Below are 26,210 nucleotides of genomic sequence, written 5' to 3'. Positions count from 1 at the left end.
GGAAATAGTATTCTAAGGTCTTCACTTCTGGTGTATTTAGACCAAAATGTACAAGATCCCTGAGATCCAACAACTCCAACCTGGGAAATTTACGCAAGCGGGGACCAACAAGCAATTGGCCTGAAGGGTCCTGAGCAGAAGCAGATACTGTTATTCTGGCTGAAGCTCCCAACCCAGGCAGCAGGATCCTCCCAGAAGAAGGACTCCTGTACAAGGGGCTCACAGCGTAATGACAAAGTACACGAGGGAAAAATCAACTGTGAGTCCCAAGAACTCCAATCTGAAAGAGACAGCAAACAGATACATGTATGATTAAACACATTAGAAAAAGACACTATGAAAAAAGTACAGGAAGATATGAGAGAGAACCTTAATGAGTCGAAGAGTGACTCCCACCCCCCCCCAAAATATCCATGTTTATGGCATTATTTAGAAGTAGGGTCTTTGTGGACATAATTATCTAAGGATCTTGAGATGAAAATTGTCCAGGATGGAGGGTGGGCTGGCAATCCAGGGACTGGCAGCCTTATAAGGGAAAGGACAGAGAAGTTTGCACACACTGAGTTGAGAGGAGATGACAACATGAAGGCTGTGGCAGAGATGGAATAAGTGGCCACAAGCTGAGCGGTTTGAAATATTACTAGTGGAAATGAATGAGCCTCACCTGGAGCGCTGGAGACAGCATGGTCCCCCTGGCACCTTGATTTCAGACTTCTGGCCTCCAGTACTGTGGGAGAATAAATTCCTGCTGTGTTAAGCAATCAAACTTAGAGTAAATTGTTCCCGTAGCCCTAGGAAACTAGGATGAGTTTCCAGAAATGAAGAAGAGAGTCTTTGTCATATTTCTTAAGTTTACAGAGAAACCAGCCTTCTGCCGTAGAACCTGGTGGTCACATGGATCCCAGACCTCTTGTCATATCCTGTGTCCCCCATGTCTGAGACTCAGAGGGGAGTCTGTAGAGAAAGGTGGTCAGTCCAAATGCTCACAGGAGCCAGGAGGGAAGGAAATAAGTAAAGGTGGTGGAGAGGACTAAGGCCCCTAGAGAGGACCAGCTGTACTTGTCGGGGGTGGTGGAAAAGCAAGATGCGCTGTGCATGACAGGATCTCAGGTTTATGAAACAGGAAAACAATCTACAGATGTGCCCTACATACATGTACATATATGTCTACATATGATGTCAGAGCATGCGAAGTGTGCTGAAGGCTGTACATGAGGTTGAGGACACAGATGCTCCCCAGAAGGAGGGGTGGATGCTCATGTGAGCAGACAGGAAGCCTGGCCACGCCCAAGAGGGGCAACTGGGCACATGTGAGATGATCATAGTTCTGCCTTATGCCGATTATATATGAGAAGAAGAAAATATAGAATGTGCTAAACAGAGATGAGAATGGAAAACAATATAAAGTAAAGGGCGTAGCAACTGATTCATGAGACTTCTAAAGGAGCTAGAAATCTGGATTTTCATGCGAGATGAAAACATTGTGCATCTACCAAATAGTTCAAGAAGAAGTAAAACTGATTCTACACCATCTCTTCCTGAAAACACTGGGAAGGAAAAACAAACACATCCCTGGGCCACTTCCAGGACACACAGGTTTGCCTGATCTGGAGCAAATCAAGCTTGCATGTGTTTGTGTCCAGAGGTGGGGCAGGGCTTTCTGGGTCCTCTTAGAGCAGGAGGGAGAGGGGAACAGGAAGCTGGCTTGGATTGAGTGTGCCATATGCCAGGCCCTCTGATGGGCCCTTCACAATCTTTCATTCGCTTAATTGACACATTCCCTGGTTGCTCAGTGGTAAAGAATTCACCTGCAAAACAGGAAGTGGAAGAGATGTGGGTTTAATCCATGGGTCAGGAAGATCTGTTGGAAAAGGAAATGGCAGACCACTCCGGAAATTCTTGCTTGGAAAATCTCATGGACAGAGTAGCCTGGCAGGCTATGGTCCAAGGGACTGTAAAGAGTCAAATATGACAGCATTGCATGCACAGGCATTAAGCCCACTGCAGACATGGAAAAACTGAGGCTCAGTGGGTAACTTGCCAGGTTCCTCCATGCCCCACATCCTCCCTGAAATTCTTACTGTCCATCTCACCTCCTCCTTCCTACCTCTGTCCTGGTTGTGACTTTCCCAGCTCACTGTCTTCCAGTCCACATGCCTGGCTGCTGGGTAGGCAGGACTCAGCCACATCTAGGCTGTGCTCTGATGGGGGCATCATGTCCAGGCTTACAGATTGGAGTGGAGGAGAGGTTGCTGGGAAGCTCAGGCAAACCTGCTGCTTTCCAGGTGGGGGAAGAGAGGCCCAGAGAGGCCTTACCCAGGTCACGCAGCAGCAATCCCCATGCCTCTCCTTCCTAAATCCTCCCTCTGTGCCATTAAATGGATTCAAAGGCTCCACATCAGCATACAGACACAAAATCCTTGTTCATTTTCAACCTCTTCTTCCCAGCTTGGAAACTGCCATCCTATCTCTCAGGTCACAGAAATCCTCATTCATGTAGGATTACTCCTAGATCTTTCCAGACTCCCACCTGGATGGCAGGTTTGGCGCTCGAGCTAAACATTATGTTATTTATTCTGTGGTTCCTCCAGGACACTCCACCTTGAGTCATACTGGGTTGGTGTCCCCTGTCCCAATGAGGAAGAGTCACACGTTAAGGGAAAGCTGAGGGGAGGGGATTCAGAACAGTCCCTACTTCCCATGTCATCTTGTCCCCACAGCCTTGCTCTCACCCCATGGCTCCTCCCTATTCACCCCTGGAGTTTCCCTCCTCCAGGTGGGGCTGTGTCCCCTCAGATGGCAGCTCCTTCTAGTGATGGCTGCAGGGAGGACAGGCCGGAACACATGTGTCTTCAGGTTGCTGTGGAAAGAGGCTGTGGCCATGAAGGCAGGTCCTGGATCCCACAGATGTGAGCTTTGGTCTTGGGCGCCCACCCACAGGCCCTGCTGACATGCTGGGCTGTAGAGGAAAGCGTTTAAATGCATGGCTTTGGCATTGTTATGTGAGGTTACTACTCCTAAACTTTGACCTTAGAGAAGGCTCCTGATTCACCAAGCCTTAGTTTTTTCATCTCTAGAATGGGATTAGCAGTGGTTTCTCAGCTGGTAAAGAGTCCACCTGCAATGTGGGAGATCTGGGTTTGATCCCTGGCTTGGGAAGATCCCCTGGAGAAAGGAATGGTTACCCAATCCAGTATTCTGGCCTGAAGAATTCTCTGGGTCACAGAGTCACACGACTGAGCGACTTTAGTTTTTTCATCTTTAAAATGGGATTAGCAGTACATCCACAGTCCATTTTATGAAATCCATAGAGTTAGATATGCTCCAGAATTCAGGATTTTTCAACTCCAGTTGCATATAGTGCGTCTGCTCTATAGGATATCCCACCCCACCCCACTGGGGTCTGAAAGCACTTGTAATCAAACACATTAGTGTTTCTGAAACTGAACTTTTAAACATTCATACTAAGGGAAATAGAGATCATAATTTGTCTCATGTCTGTTCACATCTAATTTTGTTACCAAATAATTAAATTTTTTTTTTTTAATTTTGACACACTTGAAGGGTTGGGACTGTAGAAAGGACCATCCTACCCTGTGTTAAAACGTTCCTGGTTTGAGGCCAGACCCACCCTGCTCTGAACTTTGGGATAAGACAAGTGTTGTGACAAGGCCAAGGGTGATGGGTGGATAGAATCATCTTGGATCAGCTGTGCTGTTACCCAACTGTCTGAGTCATTGGTTCCAACTCCATAGATCCTGAGTAGCAGCCATCGCAGGACCCTAGGCTTTTTTCAGATGTTTGATTAATCCACCTCCACAGCTGGATCTTTCTCTGGTAGATCCTCACTGAAGACCCAGTCTGATGACAGTGACCAGCCTGACCATCACGCTCAGCATGAGCTTGCCCTCTGGCCTGGCCTCTGCAATCATCAAGGGCTACTTCCTCCGCCTGCTGCAGCTGCTCTCCACCTGCCTGGCCTTCTCGCTGGTGGCTACCACTGGCACTTGGAGGGAGACCATAGGTAACTGGTCCGTGTTCATCTGGTGCTTCTGCTTCGTCGTGACCCTCCTTACTTTCATAGTCGAGTTACGCAGGCTCCAGTTCCTCTGGCCCTTTTCCTGGGACGATTTTCTCATCAACTATGCCTCCTACTCCACCCTCCTCTGCCTCTCGGCCTCCATTATTTACCCCACCATGTACATCCAGATCGCCCCTCGTGGCAGCTCCTGGAACCACGCCATTGCTGCTACGGCTTTCTCCTGCCTTGCTTCTGTGACGTATGCCACTGAAGTGGCCTGGATCTGTGCCCGGCCCAGCCAGATCACCTGCAATGTGCTCCCCATGCCAGGACTGCTCAAGGGGCTAGAGAACTTCGTGGCCTGTGTCATCTTCGGCTTCATCAGCAACACCTCCCTGTACCTGCACCAGCCGGCCCTGGTGTGGTATGTGGCCGCATACTCCATCTGCCTCTTCCTGGGGGCCGTGGCCCTCCTGCTGTATCTGGGAGGCTATAGCAACAAGTTGCCCATCTGCTTCCCCATTTTCCTGTTGGGGTTGGCCCTGCTCTCCATCTTCCTCTACACCAGCGCTCTGATCCTCTGGCTGCTCTACCAGTTCGACGAGAATTTTGGTGGCCAGCCCCAATGGTCCAGTGATGTGAGCTGCCGCCATCAACTCACCCCTCTTAGTGTGCACCTGGGACCAAAGACTGGTTGTAGCCATCTTGACAGCGGTCAACCTGCTGATTTACGTGGCTGACCTGGTGTGCTGGGCCCGCTGGGTCTTTGTTAGGGACTGAGGACCAGCCCAGGGACTCCTGATCCCCTCTGCTCACAGGAGGTATCCTCACCGAGCTCTGGTGTCCTCTGCTGCCCTCTTCCTGGCTCTCGCCCTCCTCACGTCCTGCCCCTCTCATCTCTCTCTCTTTTCTGTTTCCTTCGCTCCTTCTGCTCTGTGTCCTTCCTGCTTAGTGTGGTTGCCCATGTCCTGTTTTGCCTCTTTCTCTTGCTTCTCTCATCTTGTCTACATTTTCTGCTTTCTCTCCCTTTTCTGGTCATCTTTGGTTTTCTTGTCTCCTGTGTCCTGACCACCTCTCCCCATTTTCCTTCTTCTGATCCATCAGGACCTGAGACTCCTTCCTTCTCTGCCTACCCACCCCTCCCATCTCCTCACATCATACAGTCCTCTGTGCATCTGTTCACACCCTGGGCCTCTGGAGGTCCTCATTTCCAAAGCGTGTCTGTCCCCCTGGCAGTGCCTTGGTTGGTATGTGTGTATGCGTGTGTGTGTTGGGGTGGAAGCAGGTAGACAGGCATTGGGCTCACTTTCTCCCAGTAGAGGGGGGTGCACAGTGTGCCTCCCATTTAAATTAAAAAGAAATATCTGGAGGTCAATAACGTCCAACGGGCAGGATACTCAAAGAAGAGACCTTCGGTCCATGGGCCCCACCTGGTGTTCAGCCTCATCTGAGATTGGCTCCAGAATTTTTGCAGGCTCACTAAACACCGACTGACTAAAGCACATTTTAGAGGAAGCCAGGAGTGAATGCCCTCCAGCCCAACTACTCTCTGTGGAATCAAAAAAGGAGCTCGTGATGGACCCCAGGGTCTTGAAGACATGTGTCTGCAGTGTTGGTGAGGGGCAGCAATGTGGCCCTCCTGCCTCAGTGATTAAAACAGCTTGTCCTGCCTCTGCAGTGAGAAGAGCATGAACCCACCAGCCTTAGAAGTGATGTAAATGTGGACAAAGAATGTTGCCTGCATTTTCAGAAAAAGGTGAATTATCTTGTCCATCATGTCCTCAGGCCATCAGCCTCTGTTTCAGCCCTAATATCCTACCCTGATGGGAATTCAGAATGGAGAAAAACAAGGTACTGATCCTAGAAAGTTAAGATGCATATCAGAGGAATAATTTTTGTGAGCCCAGAGCACTGTATCTTCCCATACATAGAAAAGCAGTAAAATCATTGACTTGAGATATCTGTTTTTTGTGGTCAGCAGTAATCCACTGATTTTAACTACATGTTCCCCCAGCCCCAGTAAAGTCTCCTATATATCCTGACTCATCCCTTACCTCTTTGGAACAGTTCCTCAGAGCTATCTGAGAGTGTCTCCTTGGCTAGAGTCCTCAGTAACATCTCCAAACTAAACATAAATTTGTGACTTTTAGGTTTTGCTTTTTTTTTTCAGTCGACTACAGAAGGCACCCAGGGAAGGCTTCTCCTCTTCTCCTGAACTCTACGAAGCACTGAGCCTTGTACCGCCAGAGGCCTCTTGTGCCCATCTGCCTCCTTAGGGAGTCCAGATGAATTGGGGTGAGTCTCTCTTGGGTTTTAGATTTCCTGTTATTGTCTGATAATCCTAAATTTTATTCTGTGGTGTTAAGCTCCTCTCTGGAGGAGTAGGTTCTCCTTGAAACTTAGTTTTGAGAAGCAGTAACTGGTTTATCTTCAGTTAAAAGTTGTGGGAAGATTTTGCTCAGTTGAAACACACTCAATGGTAATGAAATAAAATCCATATTTATGGCAAGTTGAGAAAAATTGAAGCATAAACTTTTCTCTGCCCGTTTGGGTCTCCTCCTTCACTTTTTTGTGTATTGCTCATCTGCATGAACTAGGCCTCCTTGGGAGACAACATTTTTTCTTGATTTCATCAAAGATCACGGCTTCCTAGGAGATAATCTTCTTTCTTAATTCTGTGAGGGACCAAGATGACCCAGGCTTCTCAGGTAGATTCTTCCCAACAGTAAAGAATCCAGCTACCAATGTAGGAGATGCAAGAAATGCAGGTTCAGTCCCTGGATTGGCAACATCTCCTGGAGGAGGAAATGCAACCCACTCCAGTATTCTTGCCTGGAAAACCCCATGGTCAGAGGAGGCTGGTGGACTATAGTCCATCAGATCGCAAAAGTCAGACACGACTGAGTGTGAACAAGATGACTCATACCCATTGTTCTCTTTGTTTGCGTAGATCTGGATTGAGTAAACTGACAATAATATATCATTTAATGTATAACTTTTTGTCTCAAAAGCTTATACAACTGTGCTTTGACCTATAACAGGTGGAACAGTCCTCAGAAAGATTTTTGAAAGACTGTCTCTTGGGTTATAATCCTCCAGGTTAGCTCAAATAAAAATTTCCACTTGTTTCTTAGATAGACTATGATTTTTTTCATGCACATTGGATTATTCTCAGTTAAAGGATACTGGGAATAGTTTATTATGTTCATACAGAGTTTATACTTACAAGGATCTGCTTAATTGATAATTAAAGGAAATCTCACCCTAAATTGGCCAGATTGGGGTTCTTTTGACATTGCAAAATTAATATATTTTTGCATGTGCAGCTAGAGAAAACAGTTTGATAAACCATCCTTTTAAAATTCTTACCTTAAAGGAACAAAAGCCCTGTAATGAAAACTTAAATTTCTCTTCCTGTGTCTTTGTGATTAAATGTACCTGATCTTAGGCATTTCCCCGCCTCTCCCTGTGTTTTAAGAACTTGGTCTCTGTTATCCAGAGGAACTCATATGGCAACCAGTGAAATACACTGGGATTCGAAGAAGACTTTTCGTCTGGCTCCGCCAACTCTTAGGGAAATTAGTCATAAGGGATCCCAACCCAGAAGGGTCTTTGGTCATCCTGACCTTCTTTTTACTTTCTTTACTATTTTTAGGAGTAAACTTTCCACATTTTGTGAGGGCTACATCCTTTGTACCTTTGTGGTGGCATCTCCTTTTACTTTTGGTTTGGGTGGGTCTTCACTGCAGCTCTTCATTGCTATGCAGAGCTGCCCTCTAGTTGCAGTGCACGGGCTTCTCACAGCAGCAGCCTCTCTTGTTGCCTAGCACAGGCTCTGGCGTTTGTGGACACAGCAGTTGTGGGGCACGGCTTAGTTGCTCCGTGGCATGTGGGATCTTTCCAGACCACGGATCGAACCCATGTTTCCTGCATTGGCAGGCAAATTCTTTACCACCTAGTCACCAGTGAGGCCTTGAAATAGAAGAGTTTTTAATCTTTGGTTTCCAGAAAACCTTTCCTCTTATGCTATGATCTACAACAAATTGATAAAGTATACATTTGTAAATAAAGATGTAACATTTATCTTTTTCTCTTTACCTGATCCCTCTAGAACTTGGCTTATCCAGCTTGCTCTCCTGTGGACTTGTTGGTTTATTGTGACCAGATTACAACTAGTTATACTATTCACTGTTTTAATTTGTTGTTTCTTACTGTTTTCTAATTATGTATGCCTCATGCCTCTCTCTGCTGTACTATGACTTTATTAATGTCGCCACTCTATCACTTATATTCTATCTGCTTCTAAGATTGCTCTCTCTTATTTTACCCAATGTGTAACCAAGCCTCCGACAAAATTAATGATGGCTAAACATGTTACTCTGGAGAAGGTTATGGCATCCCACTCCAGTACTCTTGCCTGGAAGATCCCATGGACGGAGGAGCCTGGTAGGCTGCAGTCCATGGGGTTGCATAGAGTCAGACACGACTGAGGCGACTTAGCAGCAGCAGCAAACATGTTACTCTACCATGTATAAAACTCTACATAGAGTAACTGTAATATTGCAACTCTAGATTTTAGGAGAAGCAACAAGAGAAAATATTTCCTAGATCCCAAAGACTAGTGAGACAGGTGATCCATAGAATTTTGGGTTATCAACAGGACCTAATCTGAAAAACTAGCGTATTAAGTGGCCTATCAAAAGAATCCTTGCCTGATTTAGGAATGAGTTTTTCTAGTGCCCTCGGACAAACTGGCTATGAAATGCCTCCCAAACCTTGGTCAAAGTTTGACCAGGAGAAATTGCCAAGGACAAAGAACATGGTTTGCCTTTTCAGTAAACAATGGATGTCACCCTCTATGTATCCATCAGCCACTGCAGCCACCTTCAAAAGTGCAACCAGGGAGGAATTCAGAATGGATAAAAACAGGATACTAGTTCAAGATGGTTAACGTGCACATCTAATAATTTCAGTGAGCTCACACTCACTTCCCATAGATAGGAAAGCACTAAACTGGTTAACTTGAGGTGCCTGGGTTTATGGCTAGCAATAATATTTTGATGGTCAACTTCATGCTATTTTTTTTTTTTTCAGCAAAAACACATGCATATTCTGGCCCTTCCCTTAGCTCTTTGGAACAGTTCCACAGAGCTATCTTAGAGGCTGTCTCCAAGGCTATGGTCCTTCATAAGGTTCCTGAGTAAAACATAATTTGTAAAGTTTAGCTTGTGCCTTTTTTTTTTTTTTTTCCAAATTGACATTAACCTGGATTTTTTTTCTTCTTTTTCCTGGTTATGAGGGCAAAAAGTACCAGTGGCCCTATTCTTAAACAGGAAGTTGCTTTTCAATTTTTTAGGGGGTGAAGGGGTAGATTGAGGGCAAGCAGAGGGGTAGGTTTGAAACCTGCTGCTGTAGGGAAAGGAGTTGCCTCGTTTGCATGTGTAGAGCATGCGCACGTTTCTATGCCAGATGCTTCCTAATGTTGAGAGAAAGACAAGGAAAAAACCAACCAGACAAACAGGCAAAACACAAAATCCACAGACCCTGATTACCCAGATTTGCTTAGAATGCAGAATCAACTGAGCAGGTATCAATCTTTACCCAAACCAAGGCTTTTACAAGCCCCTGCTATTGCCTCCCCACCCCAGAGCCTTAGACAGGGCTCATCCCTGGGAAACTAGGGGTTGAGCCCCACCCCAATGCCCAACATCTTATCCTGCAGCTCTTAAAGGTCCCTTGCCAGCACCTCAATGCCTGTCTTTAAAGTTGTGTGCCTGCGTGCTTGCTCAGAGTGTGTGTTTGTGTGTGTGTCCGTCCGTGCACCCCCATGCATTGAGATCAATGGCCCTTTACAGTAACCGGTGGCCAGAAATGCCCCACAGTCCTTCTTCCTCTCCTAGTGTCAGAACAAAGCCCCAGAGCCCTGCATTCTAGGGTCACCAGGGCCAGAGGGGCCAGGCAAGCAGAGCTGTGGGAAGGGCAGGGGAAGGACCCCCACTGGGCCCCTCACTCCTGTACTGCGATGAACCGTGTGATCTTCACCCAGTGGCAGGTGCGGTGAATGGGGAGGGCTCCCAGGAGGTGATCCCCATGGCAGGTATTCTCAAAAAGTAATAAAATTCATATGTTAAGGCAAGACAAAAATTTCATATGGCCAAATACATTTAACACCATGTTAAAAAGTTAAACAGATTTGTTTATTGCAGGACTTCCTAGGACCTTGAGTAGAGCAGTATGCATCATAAAATAACCAATAGCAGGAAGTGTTTCTCAAACTTGCATGATCAGGGAACTCTTTCCATGAAGCATCTTGGACCAGTGTTCCATGGAATATCTTTGGAACAATTAGCTTCAAGCCTCCACTGGGAGTGATCCAGCAGTGCTGGCTGGAAAGGCTCTAATGATCTAACATCAGCTCCCACAGTGGCCCATCTCATTTGGGGGCATCTTTAGTTCCTTAGAGAGTGCAAAGCCCACTTGCCTGGCTCTCTGGGGTTTGAACAGAACAGACCAACTCTTTTCTTTTTCAGAGTCCTCTGAAAGTTCTGTTATGTCTCTGGATCTTCTGTAGTCACATCCCCTAGACTAAATGTCTCTGCTTTAAGCCAGATGCTCCTTCAGGACAGGAATGAGCTTTGCTGTGGGGTCTGCAGTGCCCAACACACGGCAAACATGCGGTAAATCATTGTTTAGAGCAGAAGTGCCCAGAGCCTCCCCGGATTGCTCATGCAACTGCAATTGTGCCCCATCTCCAGACTTTCCACCCTCCTGGCTGTCTGCGATGAAGAGCTGTGGAGACACACATGGTGCCTCACATGTCTCCAGGGACATTCGGTCTCCACTGCTCATGGTTCCATGATCCCTTAACTCTCCAGATCCCGCAACTCTCTTACACGTAATCTCGAGATGGCGACTCGTTCCCTGCCCAAGATCTTGCACAAGCTGTTCTGTCTACCTTCAGCGTGGCCACCTCTTTGTCAGTCTTCAGTTCTCAGCTGAAATGTCACCTGCGTAGGAGGATCTTCCAAAAGTCATCTGCTCCGTCCCAGGACCTTTGTTCTCTTCATCGTGCTGGTCACTTCTTGAGGTTACCTTGTTAGAGGATTTAACTAGTCTATGGATTTTTCATCTGACACACCCACTGGAGCAGAGCTCCATGCAAATAAGCATCTAGTCTCTGTGGTCACCTCTGGGTCTCTGGGCCAAGTCCATCCAGGGCATAGTTTGGACAAATGAACAACTGGAATTAGTGATCATTGGAAAAGAGGGTGTTCTTATCACATGTAGACAAAGAGATAATTATTACAATAAAGCGGATGGGGAGGAAATCTTGGGTGGTGATGGAAAAGTTTATGGCCTTGAGACTGTTGATGGTTTCATGAAGTGTATATTTATCTGAAAACTCATTGAGTTGTATACAGAACAGTTTCATGTCAATAATACCTAAATAAAGAAGTTTTTTAAAAGCTAACATAAAAAAGTAGTTAAGAACCCCACATGGTAACAAAGAAATCAAGTATAATATTTGAAAAGACAAAATCATATATATTACAATTATGATAAGGTAAAACTAAGCTTTATATGGATATACATTACAAAGAAACACATTTGTGTTACTAAAAAAAATCAATCGTGGAGGTCTTGTCATCTAGGACCACACAGACTCTCCTCCCACATTTCATCATAAACGCTCCTGTCACTGTTCAGCTAGACATCCTGGGGCACAGTGAGGCTGCGAGGTGCTGACCTTCTACCAGGGGCAGATTCAGGAGCTGCATCTGGCTGCCTGGGCAGCTCTGGGTAGTTGGGCCTGTGAAGGACCCTTGTCGCCTTTCACTGTGTGGTCACTCACCAGGGAGGGCTGGTCTGCCTGAGAATTCTCATGTCTTGATCAGTTCCACCCCTCATGAAGTGCACGAGTCAGGCCTCCAGGTGCAGATGCAGGAAGACCACGTGTATTGGGAGGGTCCTCCAGGAGATGCAGAGGCAGGAACCCAGGCTGCCTCCCTGACGTTCCAGCCTCCATTCCATTTTCCTCCTATAGCCAGAGTGTCAGTTCCAAAGTGGGCCTCTGATGGATCAGCCCCTCCCTAGAGAATGTCAGTGAGGTCTCATCACTTACAGCTAAAAACCTACGTCTCTGGTGTTCAGGTCCATCCACACTGGGCCCTGTCTGCTGCCCCTGCAACACCTCCCTTCCTCCCCACCTCACCTGTTTTTCCCAGGTAAGACCCAGGAACTTGTGATGACCTGTCCACACCAGGCTGCTTCACAGAAAGACTGAAACTATCAATCTGGGAGCAATCAGACATGGAGCTGGTGGGATCCTGGAAGCCTTCCTGGAGGAGGTGATTAAAAGTTAAGTCTTTAAGGAGGAGAAGAAGAGAGAAAGAACCTTTAGAATTAATTGATTTGCTCAAGTTTCTCCTGAATCTTCAGTGGCAGAACTGATGTGACCCCTGCTTGTCTGTAGGAGGGAGGAGGGAGAAGGGAGAATTGAGCATAAATATCTGGAGGCTGGCCTATTTGCCCACTTGGGTCAGGAATGAGACTTTGCGGTGGCACAAGGTGAGGAGTTGGAGCTGAGACACTTCCCTAAAGCCAGGATCACATGGTCTGCAGCCTCAGAGCAAGGGTAGACAAGGAAAATCAGGGCCTTCAGAAAGAGGAAAGGTCAAGGCTGCTACCTACCTCCACAGGAGTTTGTTTTTTTTTTTTTTTTTTTTGGTCTCCACAAGAGAAATAGAAACTTCAGGTCTTCACTCGTGGATTTGGGCCAAAAAGTTCTTGATCCGTCAGGCCCAATGGCTCTGCAAACTGGGGAAATTAACACAATAGGTGCCAAACAGGTGGTTGGCATGGAAGGTCCTGAGCAGAAGCAAGTGCAATTATTCTTTGGTGAAACTTTAGTGAAACTCCCAACACAGATGTCAGGATCCTGCCAGGAAAAGGGATCCTGTAGAAGGGGTCTCACAGTGTAATGACAAAGTACACAAGGGATCAACCCACTGGGTGTCCCAAGAACTCCAGTGAACACAGAACAATCTGAAAAAGAAAACAAATTCACTTAGTATGATAGACACAGCAGGAAAAGACACAGTGAACAAACGACAGGAAGATCTGAGTGAGGACCATAATGGATGGAAGATTGTCCTCCGAAAATGTCATTTCTACTCAGAAAACACATTCATTTAGAAATAGGGTCTTTGGAGACATATTTAGTTAAGGCCTCTGGGATGGAAAACATCCTGGATGGAGTGTGAAACCAAAATCCAGTGACTGGTGTCTTCATAAGAGGAAGGACAGAGAGGTTTGCACACACAGAGTTGAGAGAGGATGAGCGTGTGAAGGTGGAGGCGCAGATGGAGTTAAGTGGCCACAAGCTGAAGGGGGGAACTGTCTTGGATTGAGTGTGCCATGTGTCAGGCCCTCCGATGAGCCCTTCACATGTTTTTATTCATTATTTAACACAAAGTAGGTATTAAGCCCATTGCACAGGTGGGGAAACTTCAGGATCATTTAGCTATGAAGTGTCTGCCAAAGCTCCAGAGCCTCTTTGTAACTCTGAGTATCCATTTTCCTTCTTCCTACTTAGCCTTTCTGGCACCTCCTCCTTCTTTCCTTTTCTGGCCTTGACCTTCCCGGCTCACCGTCTTCCAGTCCACATGCCAGGCTGCTGGGCAGGCAGGGCTCAGCCACATCCAGGCTGTGCTCTGACGGGGGCACCATGAACAGGCTCATGGATTAGAGTGGAGGAGGGTCTGCTGGGAGACTCAGGCAAACCTGCTGATTTCCAGGTGGGGGAACTGAGGCCCAGAGAGAGCACAGGTCTTACCCAGGGCCACACAGCAGGAGCCCCCATGCCTCTCCTTCCCCAAGCCCTCCCTCTGCGCCATCAAATGGATCCAAAGCTGTCATTTAACCTTAGGTGGAATCAAGGGTGACTTTGGAGAGGTTGGTGGAGGGGGAGGCAGTTGGGGAACAGACAGCACGACACCTCCAGCCTCCCTCACTCCAGTGCCCCTCCCCACCCTGGCAGTGCCCACTGGGAGGCCCGCAGGCTCCAGGGCTCCACTGACAACTGGGGCTCAAGGAGCTTTGGGAGTCCAGGGAGGATCTCAGGTTTGCTCTGTGTTTCTCTTTCCAGCCTCAGCTTGTCCCAGGGTTTATTATCAGCAAAGGCAACAAGGCCCCTGATGGCAGGAAGCTGGCTGGGGCTCAGGCTGCTGGCCCTTCTGCCCTGGGGGCCTCTCAGCAAATAGTCCCTTGGAAACAGGGCAGCTGTCCCTGAGGAGGGGGCGGGCTGGGAGGGGCCGCACTCCCCCCACACTGGACCCTGGAGGAGCCCCTGTGTGAGCAGGACTGCAGCCCTGGCTGGTGGGACTGTCTTGGGCAGGTGACCTGGGCAATTCCATGGTCTCCAGGGTCCCTGCCACTCTGGCCATGTGTCCCTGTCACAGCCCTGAAGCCCCTTCAGGCTCCTATTCTCCTGTCTCAGTTCCAGTCCAGACCCCTTCTCCATGGGGAAGGTTGGCTCCATGCCTGCATCCCTTCTGGGTCAGAAGACCCCTACTGGGCTGCCTCAGGGCCACTGGGACCCTGGAATCCCTCCCCCCAACCTCAGCTGCCCCCAACATCTCCACTCTGCTGCTCTGACCCGGTCCCTGGAGCAGTCTCAGGACTGTCTCCTCCCAGGGGTCTAGCAGTAGCTCCTCTTTCATCCCCTGCTCTTAAAAGGGGTTAGATTGGACGGTCCTAAGATGGCGGAGGAATAGGACAGGAAGACCACTTTCTCCCTCACAAGTTCCTCAATAGAACATTTCAACACTGAGCAAACTCCACAAAACAACTTCTGAATGCTGGCAGAGGACATCAGGCAACCAGAAAAGCAGACCATTGTCTTCGAAAAACGGTAGGGAAAAAAATATAAAAGATGATAAGAGAGACAAAGGAGGTGGGGAGGGAGCTCCGTCCCGGGAAGGGAAGCCCGTCCCAGGAAGGGAATTTTAAGAAGAGAGGTTTCCAAACACCAGGAAACACTCTCCCTGCCGAATCTGTGGCGAGCCTTGGAAACACAGAGGGCAACATAACAGGAAGGAAAAATAAATAAATAAATAATTAAAACCAACAGATTACAAGCCCAACAGTAACTCCCCCAGCGGAAAAGCAGCACAGACGCCTGCATCCGCCACTAGCAAGTGGGGGCAGGGCAGGGACGCGCAGGAGGCGCGGGCTGCAGAGATTTGTAAGAATCGGGCAGGAACGCCCCACGTGTAACCAGAATGATCTAACTTGGGCTAGCAAACCAGACTGTGGGATAGCTACCACACAAAAAGCTTGAACATAAGACACTGCCAGGACCGTGCACAGAACAAAGGACAGAACGGAAATAGCCGGCTGCAGACCATCCCCTGCCGGGGACAGGCAGCCAGAGCCGTAAGGGCTGGAAAGGGGCAATTGCAGCCCCGGAGAGACTCTACCTACCAAACTGCAAGCAGGCTTCTTTGCTAAGACTTCTGGGGGTGCTGGACAGTCACCATCTGCTTCACAAGAGGCACCAGTGGAACACCCAGAAAACTGAGCAGCAGAGACAGAAAAGGCGACAAGTCGCAGCGACCGCGCTCTCCAAACTCCTGAGCTACTCGGACCTGGGAAGGGCACAAAACGCAGTCCCAACCGAATCTGAGCCTCTGAGGGCTACCTGAGCGACGAACCTGAGCGGCTTAGACCGGGGAGGTGCGCGCAGCCTAGGGCTGGCCTCAGACGGTTCCCGGCTGAGCATCGTAGAACCAGAGCGGTTTGTGCGCCGTGAGAAAGGACAGGTCCAGCGGGGCTGAGACACTGTGTGCACACGACAGTGCTATTTTTTTGCAGCATAGCCCCTCCCCACAGCGCGACTAAACTAGTGAGCCTAAAAAACCAGCAAACAGAAGAAGTTAAACAGAGGGAACCGCCTTGGAAGTGACCCCACACTGCCCACCGCATCAGAGAAGGGCCAGATATATCTTTCCTATTTTTACAATCATTCCTTATTTTTATTCCCCTCTTTTTTTTTTCTGGCTTTTTTTTCTAACTTTTTTTTTAATTGTTAAATCTTCTATTTCTCCTCTAATTTTTATTGCTATAACCTACTATTACTTTTCAAAAAAAAGACTATTTTTTTAAGGCAAACACCATACATAGTCTTTATGTGGTTGTTGTTGGAGTTTTTTTAATAATTCTTGTGGCTTTTTTTTTCTTCCTTCTGCTTCTTTTCTTTAATATTGTATTTTTGAAAATCCAACATCTACTCTAGATTTTTAATCTTTGCTTTTGGTTTTTGTTGTCAATTTTGTACTTTTAAAAACCCAAACTTCACTATCCAATTTTACCTGAGAGCGAGATTACTGGCTTGACCACTCTCTCCTCCTTTTTCTCCACCAGGTGGCCTCTGTCTCTTTTCTCCCCCATCTCTTCTCTATCTAACTCTGTGAATCTCTGTGTGTTCCAGACGGTGGAGAACACCTAAGGAACTGGTTACTGGCAGGATTTGTCTCTCTCCTTTTCATTCCTCTCTCTTATCCTCCTGGCCACCTCTGTATACTTCCTCCCTCTCCTCTTCCCTGTATAACTCTGTAAATACCTCTGAGCGGTCCAGACTATGGAGCACACATAAGGAAGTGACTACTGGCTAGCTTGCTCTCTCCTCTTTCGATCTCACCGCATCTCATTCCAGTCACCTCTAACTACCCCCTCCCTCTTCTCTTCTCCATGTAACTCAGTGAACCTCTCTGGGTGTCCCTCAATGTGGAGAAACTTTTCATCTTTAACCTAGATGTTTTATCATCGGTGCTGTATAGATGGAGAAATCTAGAGGCTACTGTAAAAATAAAACTGAAAAGCAGAAGCAGGAGGCTTAAGTCCAAAGCCTGAGAACATCAGAGAACTCCTGAATTCAGGGAACATTAAGCAATAGGAGCTCATCAAACGCCTCCATACCTACACTGAAACCAAGCTCCACCCAAGGGCCAACAAGTTCCAGAGCAAGACATACCATGCAAATTCTCCAGCAACACAGGAACACACCCCTGAGCTTCAATATACAGGCAGCTCAAAATTATTCCAAAACCTTTGATGTCTCATAACCCATTACTGGTCACTCCACTGCACTCCAGAGAGAAGAAACCCAGCTCCACCCACCAGAACTCCAACACAAGCCTCCCTAACCAGGATACCTTGACAAGCCACTGATACAACCCCACCCACAGTGAGGAAGCTCCATAATAAAGAGAACTCCACAAATTACCAGAATATTAAAAAGACACCCCAAACGCAGCAATTATAACCAAGATGAAGAGACAGAGGAATACTCAGCAGGTTAAGGAACAGGAGAAATGCCCACCAAACCAAACAAAAGAGGAAGAGATAGGGAATCTACCTGAGAAAGAATTTCAAATATTGATAGTGAAAATGATCCAAAATCTTGAAATCAAAATGGAATCACAGATAAATAGCCTAGAGACAAGGATTGAGAAGATGCAAGAAAGGTTTAACAAGGACCTAGAAGAAATAAAAAAGAGTCAATATATAATGAATAATGCAATAAATGAGATCAGAAACACTCTGGAGGCAACAAATAGTAGAATAACGGAGGCAGAAGATAGGATTAGTGAAATAGAAGATAGAATGGTAGAAATAAATGAATCAGAGAGGAAAAAAGAAAAATGAATTAAAAGAAATGAAGACAATCTCAGAGACCTCCAGGACAACATGAAACGCTCCAACATTCGAATTATAGGAGTCCCAGAAGAAGAAGACAAAAAGAAAGACCATGAGAAAATCCTTGAGGAGATAATAGTTGAAAACTTCCCAAAAATGGGGAAGGAAATAATCACCCAAGTCCAAGAAACACAGAGAGTTCCAAATAGGATAAACCCAAGGCAAAACATCCCAAGACACATATTAATCAAATTAACAAAGATCAAACACAAAGAACAAATATTAAAAGCAGCAAGGGAAAAACAAGAAATAACACACAAGAGGATTCCCATAAGGATAACAGCTGATCTTTCAATAGAAACTCTTCAGGCCAGGAGGGAATGGCAAGACATACTTAAAGTGATGAAAGAAAATAACCTAAGCCCAGATTACTGTACCCAGCAAGGATCTCATTCAAATACGAAGGAGAAATCAAAAGCTTTACAGACAAGCAAAAGCTGAGAGAATTCAGCACCACCAAACCAGCTCTCCAACAAATTCTAAAAGATATTCTCTAGACAGGAAACACAAAAAGGGTATATAAACCCGAACCCAAAACAATAAAGTAAATGGTAACGGGATCATACTTATCAATAATTACCTTAAACGTAAATGGGTTGAATGCCCCAACCAAAAGACAAAGATTGGCCGAATGGATACAAAAACAAGACCCCTCTATATGCTGCTTACAAGAGACCCACCTCAAAACAAGGGACGCATACAGACTGAAAGTGAAGGGCTGGAAAAAGATATTCCACGCAAAAGAGACCAAAAGAAAGCAGGAGTGGCAATACTCATATCCGATAAAATAGACTTTAAAACAAAGGCTGTGAAAAGAGATAAAGAAGGCCACTACATAATGATCAAAGCATCAATCCAAGAAGAAGATATAACAATTATAAATATATATGCACCCAACATAGGAGCACCGCAATATGTATGACAAATGCTAACAAGTATGAAAGGGGAAATTAACAGTAACACAATAATAGTGGGAGACTTTAATACCCCACTCACACCTAGGGACAGATCAACTAAACAGAAAATTAACAAAGAAACGCAAACTTTAAATGATACATTAGACCAGTTAGACCTAATTGATATCTATAGGACATTTCACCCCAAAACAATGAATTTCACCTTTTTCTCAAGTGCTCACGGAACCTTCTCCAGGATAGATCACATCCTGGGCCATAAATCTAGCCTTGATAAATTTAAAAAAATCGAAATCATTCCAAGCATCTTTTCTGACCATAACGCATTAAGATTAGATCGCAATTACAGAAGAAAAACTATTAAAAATTCCAACATATGGAGGTTGAACAACACACTTCTGAATAACCAACAAATCACAGAAGTAATCAAAAAAGAAATCAAAATTTGCATAGAAATGAATGAAAATGAAAACACAACAACCCAAAACCTGTGGGACACTATAAAAGCAGTGCTAAGAGGAAAGTTCATAGCGCTACAGGCATACCTCAAGAAACAAGAAAAAAGTCAAATAAATAACCTAACTCTATACCTAAAGCAACTAGAAAAGGAAGAATTGGAGAACCCCAGAGTTAGTAGAAGGAAAGAAATCTTAAAAATTAGGGCAGAAATAAATGCAAAAGAAACAAAAGAGACTATAGCAAAAATCAACAAAGCCAAAAGCTGGTTCTTTGAAAGGATAAATAAAATTGACAGACCATTAGCCAGACTCATCAAGAAGCAAAGAGAGAAAAATCAAATCAATAAAATTAGAAATGAAAATGGAGAGATCACAACAGACAACACAGAAATACAAAGGATCATAAGAGACTACTATCAGCAATTATATGCCAATAAAATGGACAACGTGGAAGAAATGGACAAATTCTTAGAAAAGTACAATATTCCAAAACTGAACTAGGAAGAAATAGAAAATCTCAACAGACCCATCACAAGCACGGAAATTGAAACTGTAATCAGAAATCTTCCAGCAAACAAAAGCCCAGGTCCAGACGGCTTCACAGCTGAATTCTACCAAAAATTTCGAGAAGAGCTAACACCTATCCTACTCAAACTCTTCCAGAAAATTGCAGAGGAAGGTAAACTTCCAAACTCATTTTATGAGGCCACCATCACCCTAATGCCAAAACCTGACAAAGATACTACAAAAAAAGAAAACTACAGGCCAATATCACTGATGAACATAGATGCAAAAATCCTCAATAAAATTCTAGCAATCAGAATCCAACAACACATTAAAAAGATCATACATCATGACCAAGTGGGCTTTATCCCAGGAATGCAAGGATTCTTCAATATCCACAAATCAATCAATGTAATACACCACATTAACAAATTGAAAAATAAAAACCATATGATTATCTCAATAGATGCAGAGAAGGCCTTTGACAAAATTCAACATCCATTTATGATAAAAACTCTCCAGAAAGCAGGAATAGAAGGAACATACCTCAACATAATAAAAGCTACATATGACAAACCCACAGCAAACATTATCCTCAATGGTGAAAAATTGAAAGCATTTCCCCTAAAGTCAGGAACAAGACAAGGGTGCCCACTTTCACTGCTACTATTCAACATAGCTCTGGAAGTTTTGGCCACAGCAATCAGAGGAGAAAAAGAAATAAAAGGAATCCAAATTGGAAAAGAAGAAGTAAAACTCTCACTGTTTGCAGATGACATGATCCTCTACATAGAAAACCCTAAAGACTCCACCAGAAAATTACTAGAGCTAATCAATGAATACAGTAAAGTGGCAGGATATAAAATCAACACACAGAAATCCCTTGCATTCCTATACACGAATAATGAGAAAGTAGAAAAAGAAATTAAGGAAACAATTCCATTCACCATTGCAACGAAAAGAATAAAATACTTAGGAATATATCTACCTAAAGAAACTAAAGACCTATATATAGAAAACTATAAAACACTGATGAAAGAAATCAAAGAGGACACTAATAGATGGAGAAATATACCATGTTCATGGATCAGAAGAATCAATATAGTGAAAATGAGTATACTACCCAAAGCAATTTACAAATTCAATGCAATCCAAGCTACCAGCGATATTTTTCACAGAACTAGAACAAATAATTTCAAGATTTGTATGGAAATACAAAAAACCTCGAATAGCCAAAGCAATCTTGAGAAAGAAGAATGGAACTGGAGGAATCAACTTGCCTGACTTCAGGCTCTACTACAAAGCCACAGTCATCAAGACAGTATGGTACTGGCACAAAGACAGACATATAGACCAATGGAACAAAATAGAAAGCCCAGAGATAAATCCACACACATATGGACACCTTATCTTTGACAAAGGAGGCAAGAATATACAATGGAGTAAAGACAATCTCTTTAACAAGTGGTGCTGGGAAAACCGGTCAACCACTTGTAAAAGAATGAAACTAGATCACTTTCTAACACCGCACACGAAAATAAACTCAAAATGGATTAAAGATCTAAGTATAAGACCAGAAACTATAAAACTTCTAGAGGAGAACATAGGCAAAACACTCTCAGACATAAATCACAGCAGGATCCTCTATGATCCACCTCCCAGAATTCTGGAAATAAAAGCAAAAATAAACAAATGAGATCTAATTTAAAATTAGAAGCTTCTGCACAACGAAGGAAAATATAAGCAAGGTGAAAAGGCAGCCTTCTGAATGGGAGAAACTAATAGCAAATGAAACAACTGACAAACAGCTAATCTCAAAAATATACAAGCAACTTATGCAGCTCAATTCCAGAAAAATAAACGACCCAATCAAAAAATGGGCCAAAGAACTAAATAGACATTTCTCCAAAGAAGACATATGGATGGCTAATAAACACATGAAAAGATGCTCAACATCACTCATTATTAGAGAAATGCAAATCAAAACCACAATGAAGTACCACTTCACACCAGTCAGAATGTCTGTGATCCAAAAATCTGCAAGCAGTAAATGCTGGGAGAGGGTGTGGAGAAAAGGGAACCCTCCTACACTGTTGGTGGGAATGCAAACTAGTACAACCATTATGGAAAACAGTGTGGAGATTCCTTAAAAAATTGCAAATAGAACTGCCATATGACCCAGCAATCCCACTGCTGGGCATACACACCGAGGAAACCAGAATTGAAAGAGACACATGTACCCCAATGTTCATCGTGGCACTGTTTATAATAGCCAGGACATGGAAACAACCTAGATGTTCATCAGCAGATGAATGGATAAGAAAGCTGTGGTACATATACACAATGGAGTATTACTCAGCCGTTAAAAAGAATACATTTGAATCAGTTCTGATGAGATGGATGAAACTGGAGCCAATTATACAGAGTGAAGTAAGCCAGAAAGAAAAACACCAATACAGTATACTAACACATATATATGGAATTTAGAAAGATGGCAATGATGACCCTGTACGCAAGACAGCAAAAAAGACACAGATGTGTATAGTGGGCTTTTGGATTCAGAGGGAGAGGGAGAGGGTGGGATGATTTGGGAGAATGGCATTGAAACATGTATACTATCATGTAAGAATCGAATCACCAGTCTATGTCTGATGCAGGATACAGCATGCTTGGGGCTGGTGCACGGGGATGATCCAGAGGGATGTTGTGGGGAGGGAGGTGGGAGGGGGGTTCATGTTTGGGATCGCATGTACACCCGTGGTGGATTCATGTCAATGTATGGCAAAACCAATACAGTATTGTAAAGTAAAATAAAGTAAAAATTAAAAAAAAAAAAAAGGAGGTTAGATTCTCTTGGATGGCAGCTTTGGAGCTTAAAAAGCTGGCATTTTAATATTTGTTTCTTGGTTCCTCCAGGACACTCACCTTGGCGTCATGCTGGGTTGGGGTCTCCCTTTCCATCTGGGGAAGAGTCACATGTGAAGGCAAAATTCCCCAGGGTGGGGAGGATTCACAACAGTTCCTATTTCCCATGTCATCTTGTCCCCATGGCCTTGCCCTCACTCCATGGCTCTTCCCTGTTCACCCTGGAGCTGTCCTCCTCCGGGTGGGGCTGTGTCCCTCAGGTGGCAGCTCCTTCTAGTGATGCTGCAGGGAGGACAGGCTGGGACACATGTGTCTTCAGGTGCTGTGGAAGGAGGCTGTGACCCTGAAGGTGGGTCCTGGGTCCCAGAGTCCCGAGCTTTTGTCCTGGGCTCCCACCCACAGGCCCTGAGGACATGTGCACAGTGGAACAAAAGGTTCAAACTCACAGCTTTGGCATTTTCATCTGAAGTTCCCACTTCCTAGACATAGGACCTTAGGGTAGAGATTTTTTTCCCTCAAGCATTAGCTTTCTTATCTGTAAAATGGAGTTAGCAGTACAATCCATATTGCCTTTTATGAAATTGTTGGGTCAGATATAGTCCAAAATTCAGAATTTTTCACCTTTAGGCAGGTGGCATGTTGCATCTACTCTGTATGACCTCACACCACAATGGGGTCTGAAAGCACCTTGCAATCAAACGCAGTAGTGTTTCTTCAACCAAACTTTTGAACATTCACACTAAGTGAAATAAATATAGGTCATAGATTGACTTATGTCTGTTCAGATCAAATTTGTTTCAAATGACTTTTTACAAAAGTTTCTACATTTTTCAGAGCCTTGAAGGGTTGGGCTTGCAGATAAGGACCATGTGTCTCCGTAGATAATGGCACGCAGCACAAAGAGGTGAAAAACTTTCATGGTTTGGTGCCAGACCCAACCCAGCTGTGAGGTTTGGGATAAGACAAGTGTCCCGACAAGGCCAAGGGTGATGGGTGGGGAGAATCATTCTGGAGCGGCTGAGCTGTTATGCAGGTGTCTGGGCCACTGGTTCTAACTCCACGGATCCTGAGCCTCATCCATCACAGGACCCTAAGCCTTTCCCTAGTATCTGACTTAATCCACCTCCGGAGCTGGATCTTTCTCTTGTGGGTCCTCAGTGAAGGCCAGGGCTTACCCAGGACAGTGACCAATTTGACCATCTGAACCACCATGCCAGCCACGTCGTCACCCCCAGGCCTTTGCTCCTGGACTGTGATGGGCTGCTCCATCCGCCTGCTGCAGCTGCTCTCCACCGGCGTGGCCTCCTCCCTGGTGGCCAGCGTGGGCACTCAGCGGGTGGGCGTAGATAACTGGTTCATGTTCTTCTGGTGCTTCTGCTACATTGTGACCTTCCTCATCATCATTGTGGAATACTGTAGTAACCTCCGGTCCTACTTTTCCTTCCACTGGTACAACTTCCCCATCAACTACGCCTGCTATGCCGCCCTCTTCTGCTTCTCAACCTCCATCATCTCTGCCACTACTTACGTGCCGTTCTTGCCTCAGGGCCCCACCCGGAACCACGCCATCACTGCCACAGCATTCTCTTGCATTGCTGCTATGGCTTACGGGACCGAATTTTTCTGGACTTGGGTGGGTCACCGGCCCAGAAGGATCATCACCTATGTGCATACGGTGCATGGCCTGCTCAAGCTGCTGGAGAACTTTGTGGCTTGCATCATCTTCGCCTTCATCAGCAACACCTCCCTGTACCAGCACCAGCCGGCCCTGGTGTGGTGCGTGGCTGTGTACTCCACCTGTTTCATCCTGGGGACCTTGGCCATCCTGCTGGGCTTGGTCTACTGTGACAACTGGCTGCCCATCCGCTTCCCCGTTTCCCAGCTTGGGCTGACCCTGTTTTCCATCCTCCTCTACATCAGTGCTCTGGTCCTCTGGCCACTCTATCAGTTCAATGAGGAGCTGGGTGGCCAGTCCCAGCGATCCAGTGATATGACCTGCAGAGATGAGTTCACTACTTACGTGTGCAACTGGGACCAGCGACTGGCTGTGGCTGTTCTGACAGCCATCAACTTGCTGCTTTATGTGGCCGACCTGGTGATCGCGAGCTACCTGGTCAGTGAAAGACTCCACCCACGGGCCCCAGGTTCCCTCTACTTATGGAGATATTATGTTGTCTGATGTCATCTCCCTGGCTCCCTCTCTCTGTCCTCACATCCTTCTCCACTCATTTCACTCTCCTTTCTGTTTTCTTCCCTCCTTCTGCTCGGTGTCCTTCCTGTTCTGTGTGGTTGCCCACAATCTATTTTGCCTCTTTCTCATTTCCTACATTCTGCTTTTTGGCCTTTTTATGTTCTTCCTTGGCTTTCCCATCTCCTGTGTCCTGACCATCTCTCCCCATTTTCCTTCTTCTCATCCATCAGGACCTGAGACTCCTTCCTTCCCTGTCCACCACCCCCTCCCACCTCCTAAGGTGCTGACTCCACAGCACACAGCCCTCTGTGCAGCTGTCCACACCCTGAGCCTCCGGAGGGGCCTCATTGCCAAAGTGTGTCTGTCCCCTTGGTGGTGCCTTAGTTGGTGTGTGTGTGGAGGGTGGTTTGGGGTGGTGGTGGGTAGCTAGTGATTGTGTCCCCTTTTTCCCAGTGGTGGGTGGTGTACAGTGTTCTTCCCTTCTAACTGAAAAAAGCAAAATAAAACTCACAGGGTTAGTAATTTCCAGTGGGCAGGAGGCTTAGAACAGGGACACTGGATTCTGAGACCCCACCTGGATTGCTCAGCCCCACCTGAGACTGGCTCCAGAACTTTTGCAAGCTCACTAAATACCTGCTGCCTGGAGGGTGTCTTAGAGGAAGCCAGGGGTGGATGCCTTCCATCCCAACTGCTCTCTGGGTATCAAACAAGTGTAAAAGAAAGCAAGCTCTTGTGCCTTATGCACTGTAAGGCCAAGCAATAGTGGAATGTCTGAGTTTGGAGAAGAAAAAACTGCACAGTCGTGGGAGGAAAAAGGTGGCTCATGCCCAAAAGCCCAAAACTCCCCTAAGAGTATCAGCATATTTAAAGGCCAGGTAAAGGAGGAGGGTCTCAGGATAGTGAGGTGCTCCTATGCAATGCTCTGATTATCAGTCCTTACCTCTAGGAGGCTTGGGGGCTATGTGCTCAAGGTCTTGAAGTGGTTCTGTTTAGTTCAGTTTAATTGCTCAGTCGTGTCTGACTCTGCAACCCCATGGACTATAGAGTGCCAGGCCTCCCTGTCCATTACCAACTCCTAGAGTTTACTCAAACTCATGTCCATTGAGTCAGTGATGTCATCCAACCATCTCATTCTCTGTTGTCCCCTTCTCCTCCTGCCTTCAATCTTTCCCAGCATCAGAGTCTTTTCAAATGAGTCAGTTCTTCACATCAGGTGCCAAAGTATTGGCATTTCAGCTTCAGCATCAGTCCTTTCAATGAATATTCAGAACTGATTTCCTTTAGGATGTACTGGTTAGATCTCCTTGCAGTCCAAGGGACTCTCAAGAGTCTTCTCCAACACCCCAGTTCAAAAGCATCAATTCTTCAGTGCTCAGCTTTCTTTATAGTCCAGCTCTTGAAATGGTTAAGGTCTCACATTCACTCAGGGTTTTTCACATCTGTAAAACAACTCTGGAAATGTGCATCAGGTAGTGTTTTCTAGGTACTTCAAAAGGAGC

At 45.7% G+C, this 26,210-nt stretch overlaps 1 protein-coding gene and 1 pseudogene across 1 annotated transcript; both read left to right on the top strand.

The window, feature by feature from the left end:
* LOC102181900 lies at positions 3,865 to 4,823 on the top strand (annotated as a pseudogene).
* LOC102181632 (myeloid-associated differentiation marker-like) lies at positions 23,731 to 24,699 on the top strand. Its single transcript, XM_005695023.2, has one exon. The coding sequence runs from the start codon at positions 23,731 to 23,733 to the stop codon at positions 24,697 to 24,699; it is 969 nt and encodes a 322-aa protein (XP_005695080.2).

The sequence above is a fragment of the Capra hircus genome, chromosome 21, assembly GCF_001704415.2.
Source record: "Capra hircus breed San Clemente chromosome 21, ASM170441v1, whole genome shotgun sequence".
Classification (NCBI taxonomy): Eukaryota; Metazoa; Chordata; class Mammalia; order Artiodactyla; family Bovidae; genus Capra; species Capra hircus.
The sequence above is the reverse complement of the archived record's forward strand: the minus strand, read 5'-3'. Positions and strand labels throughout refer to the sequence as shown.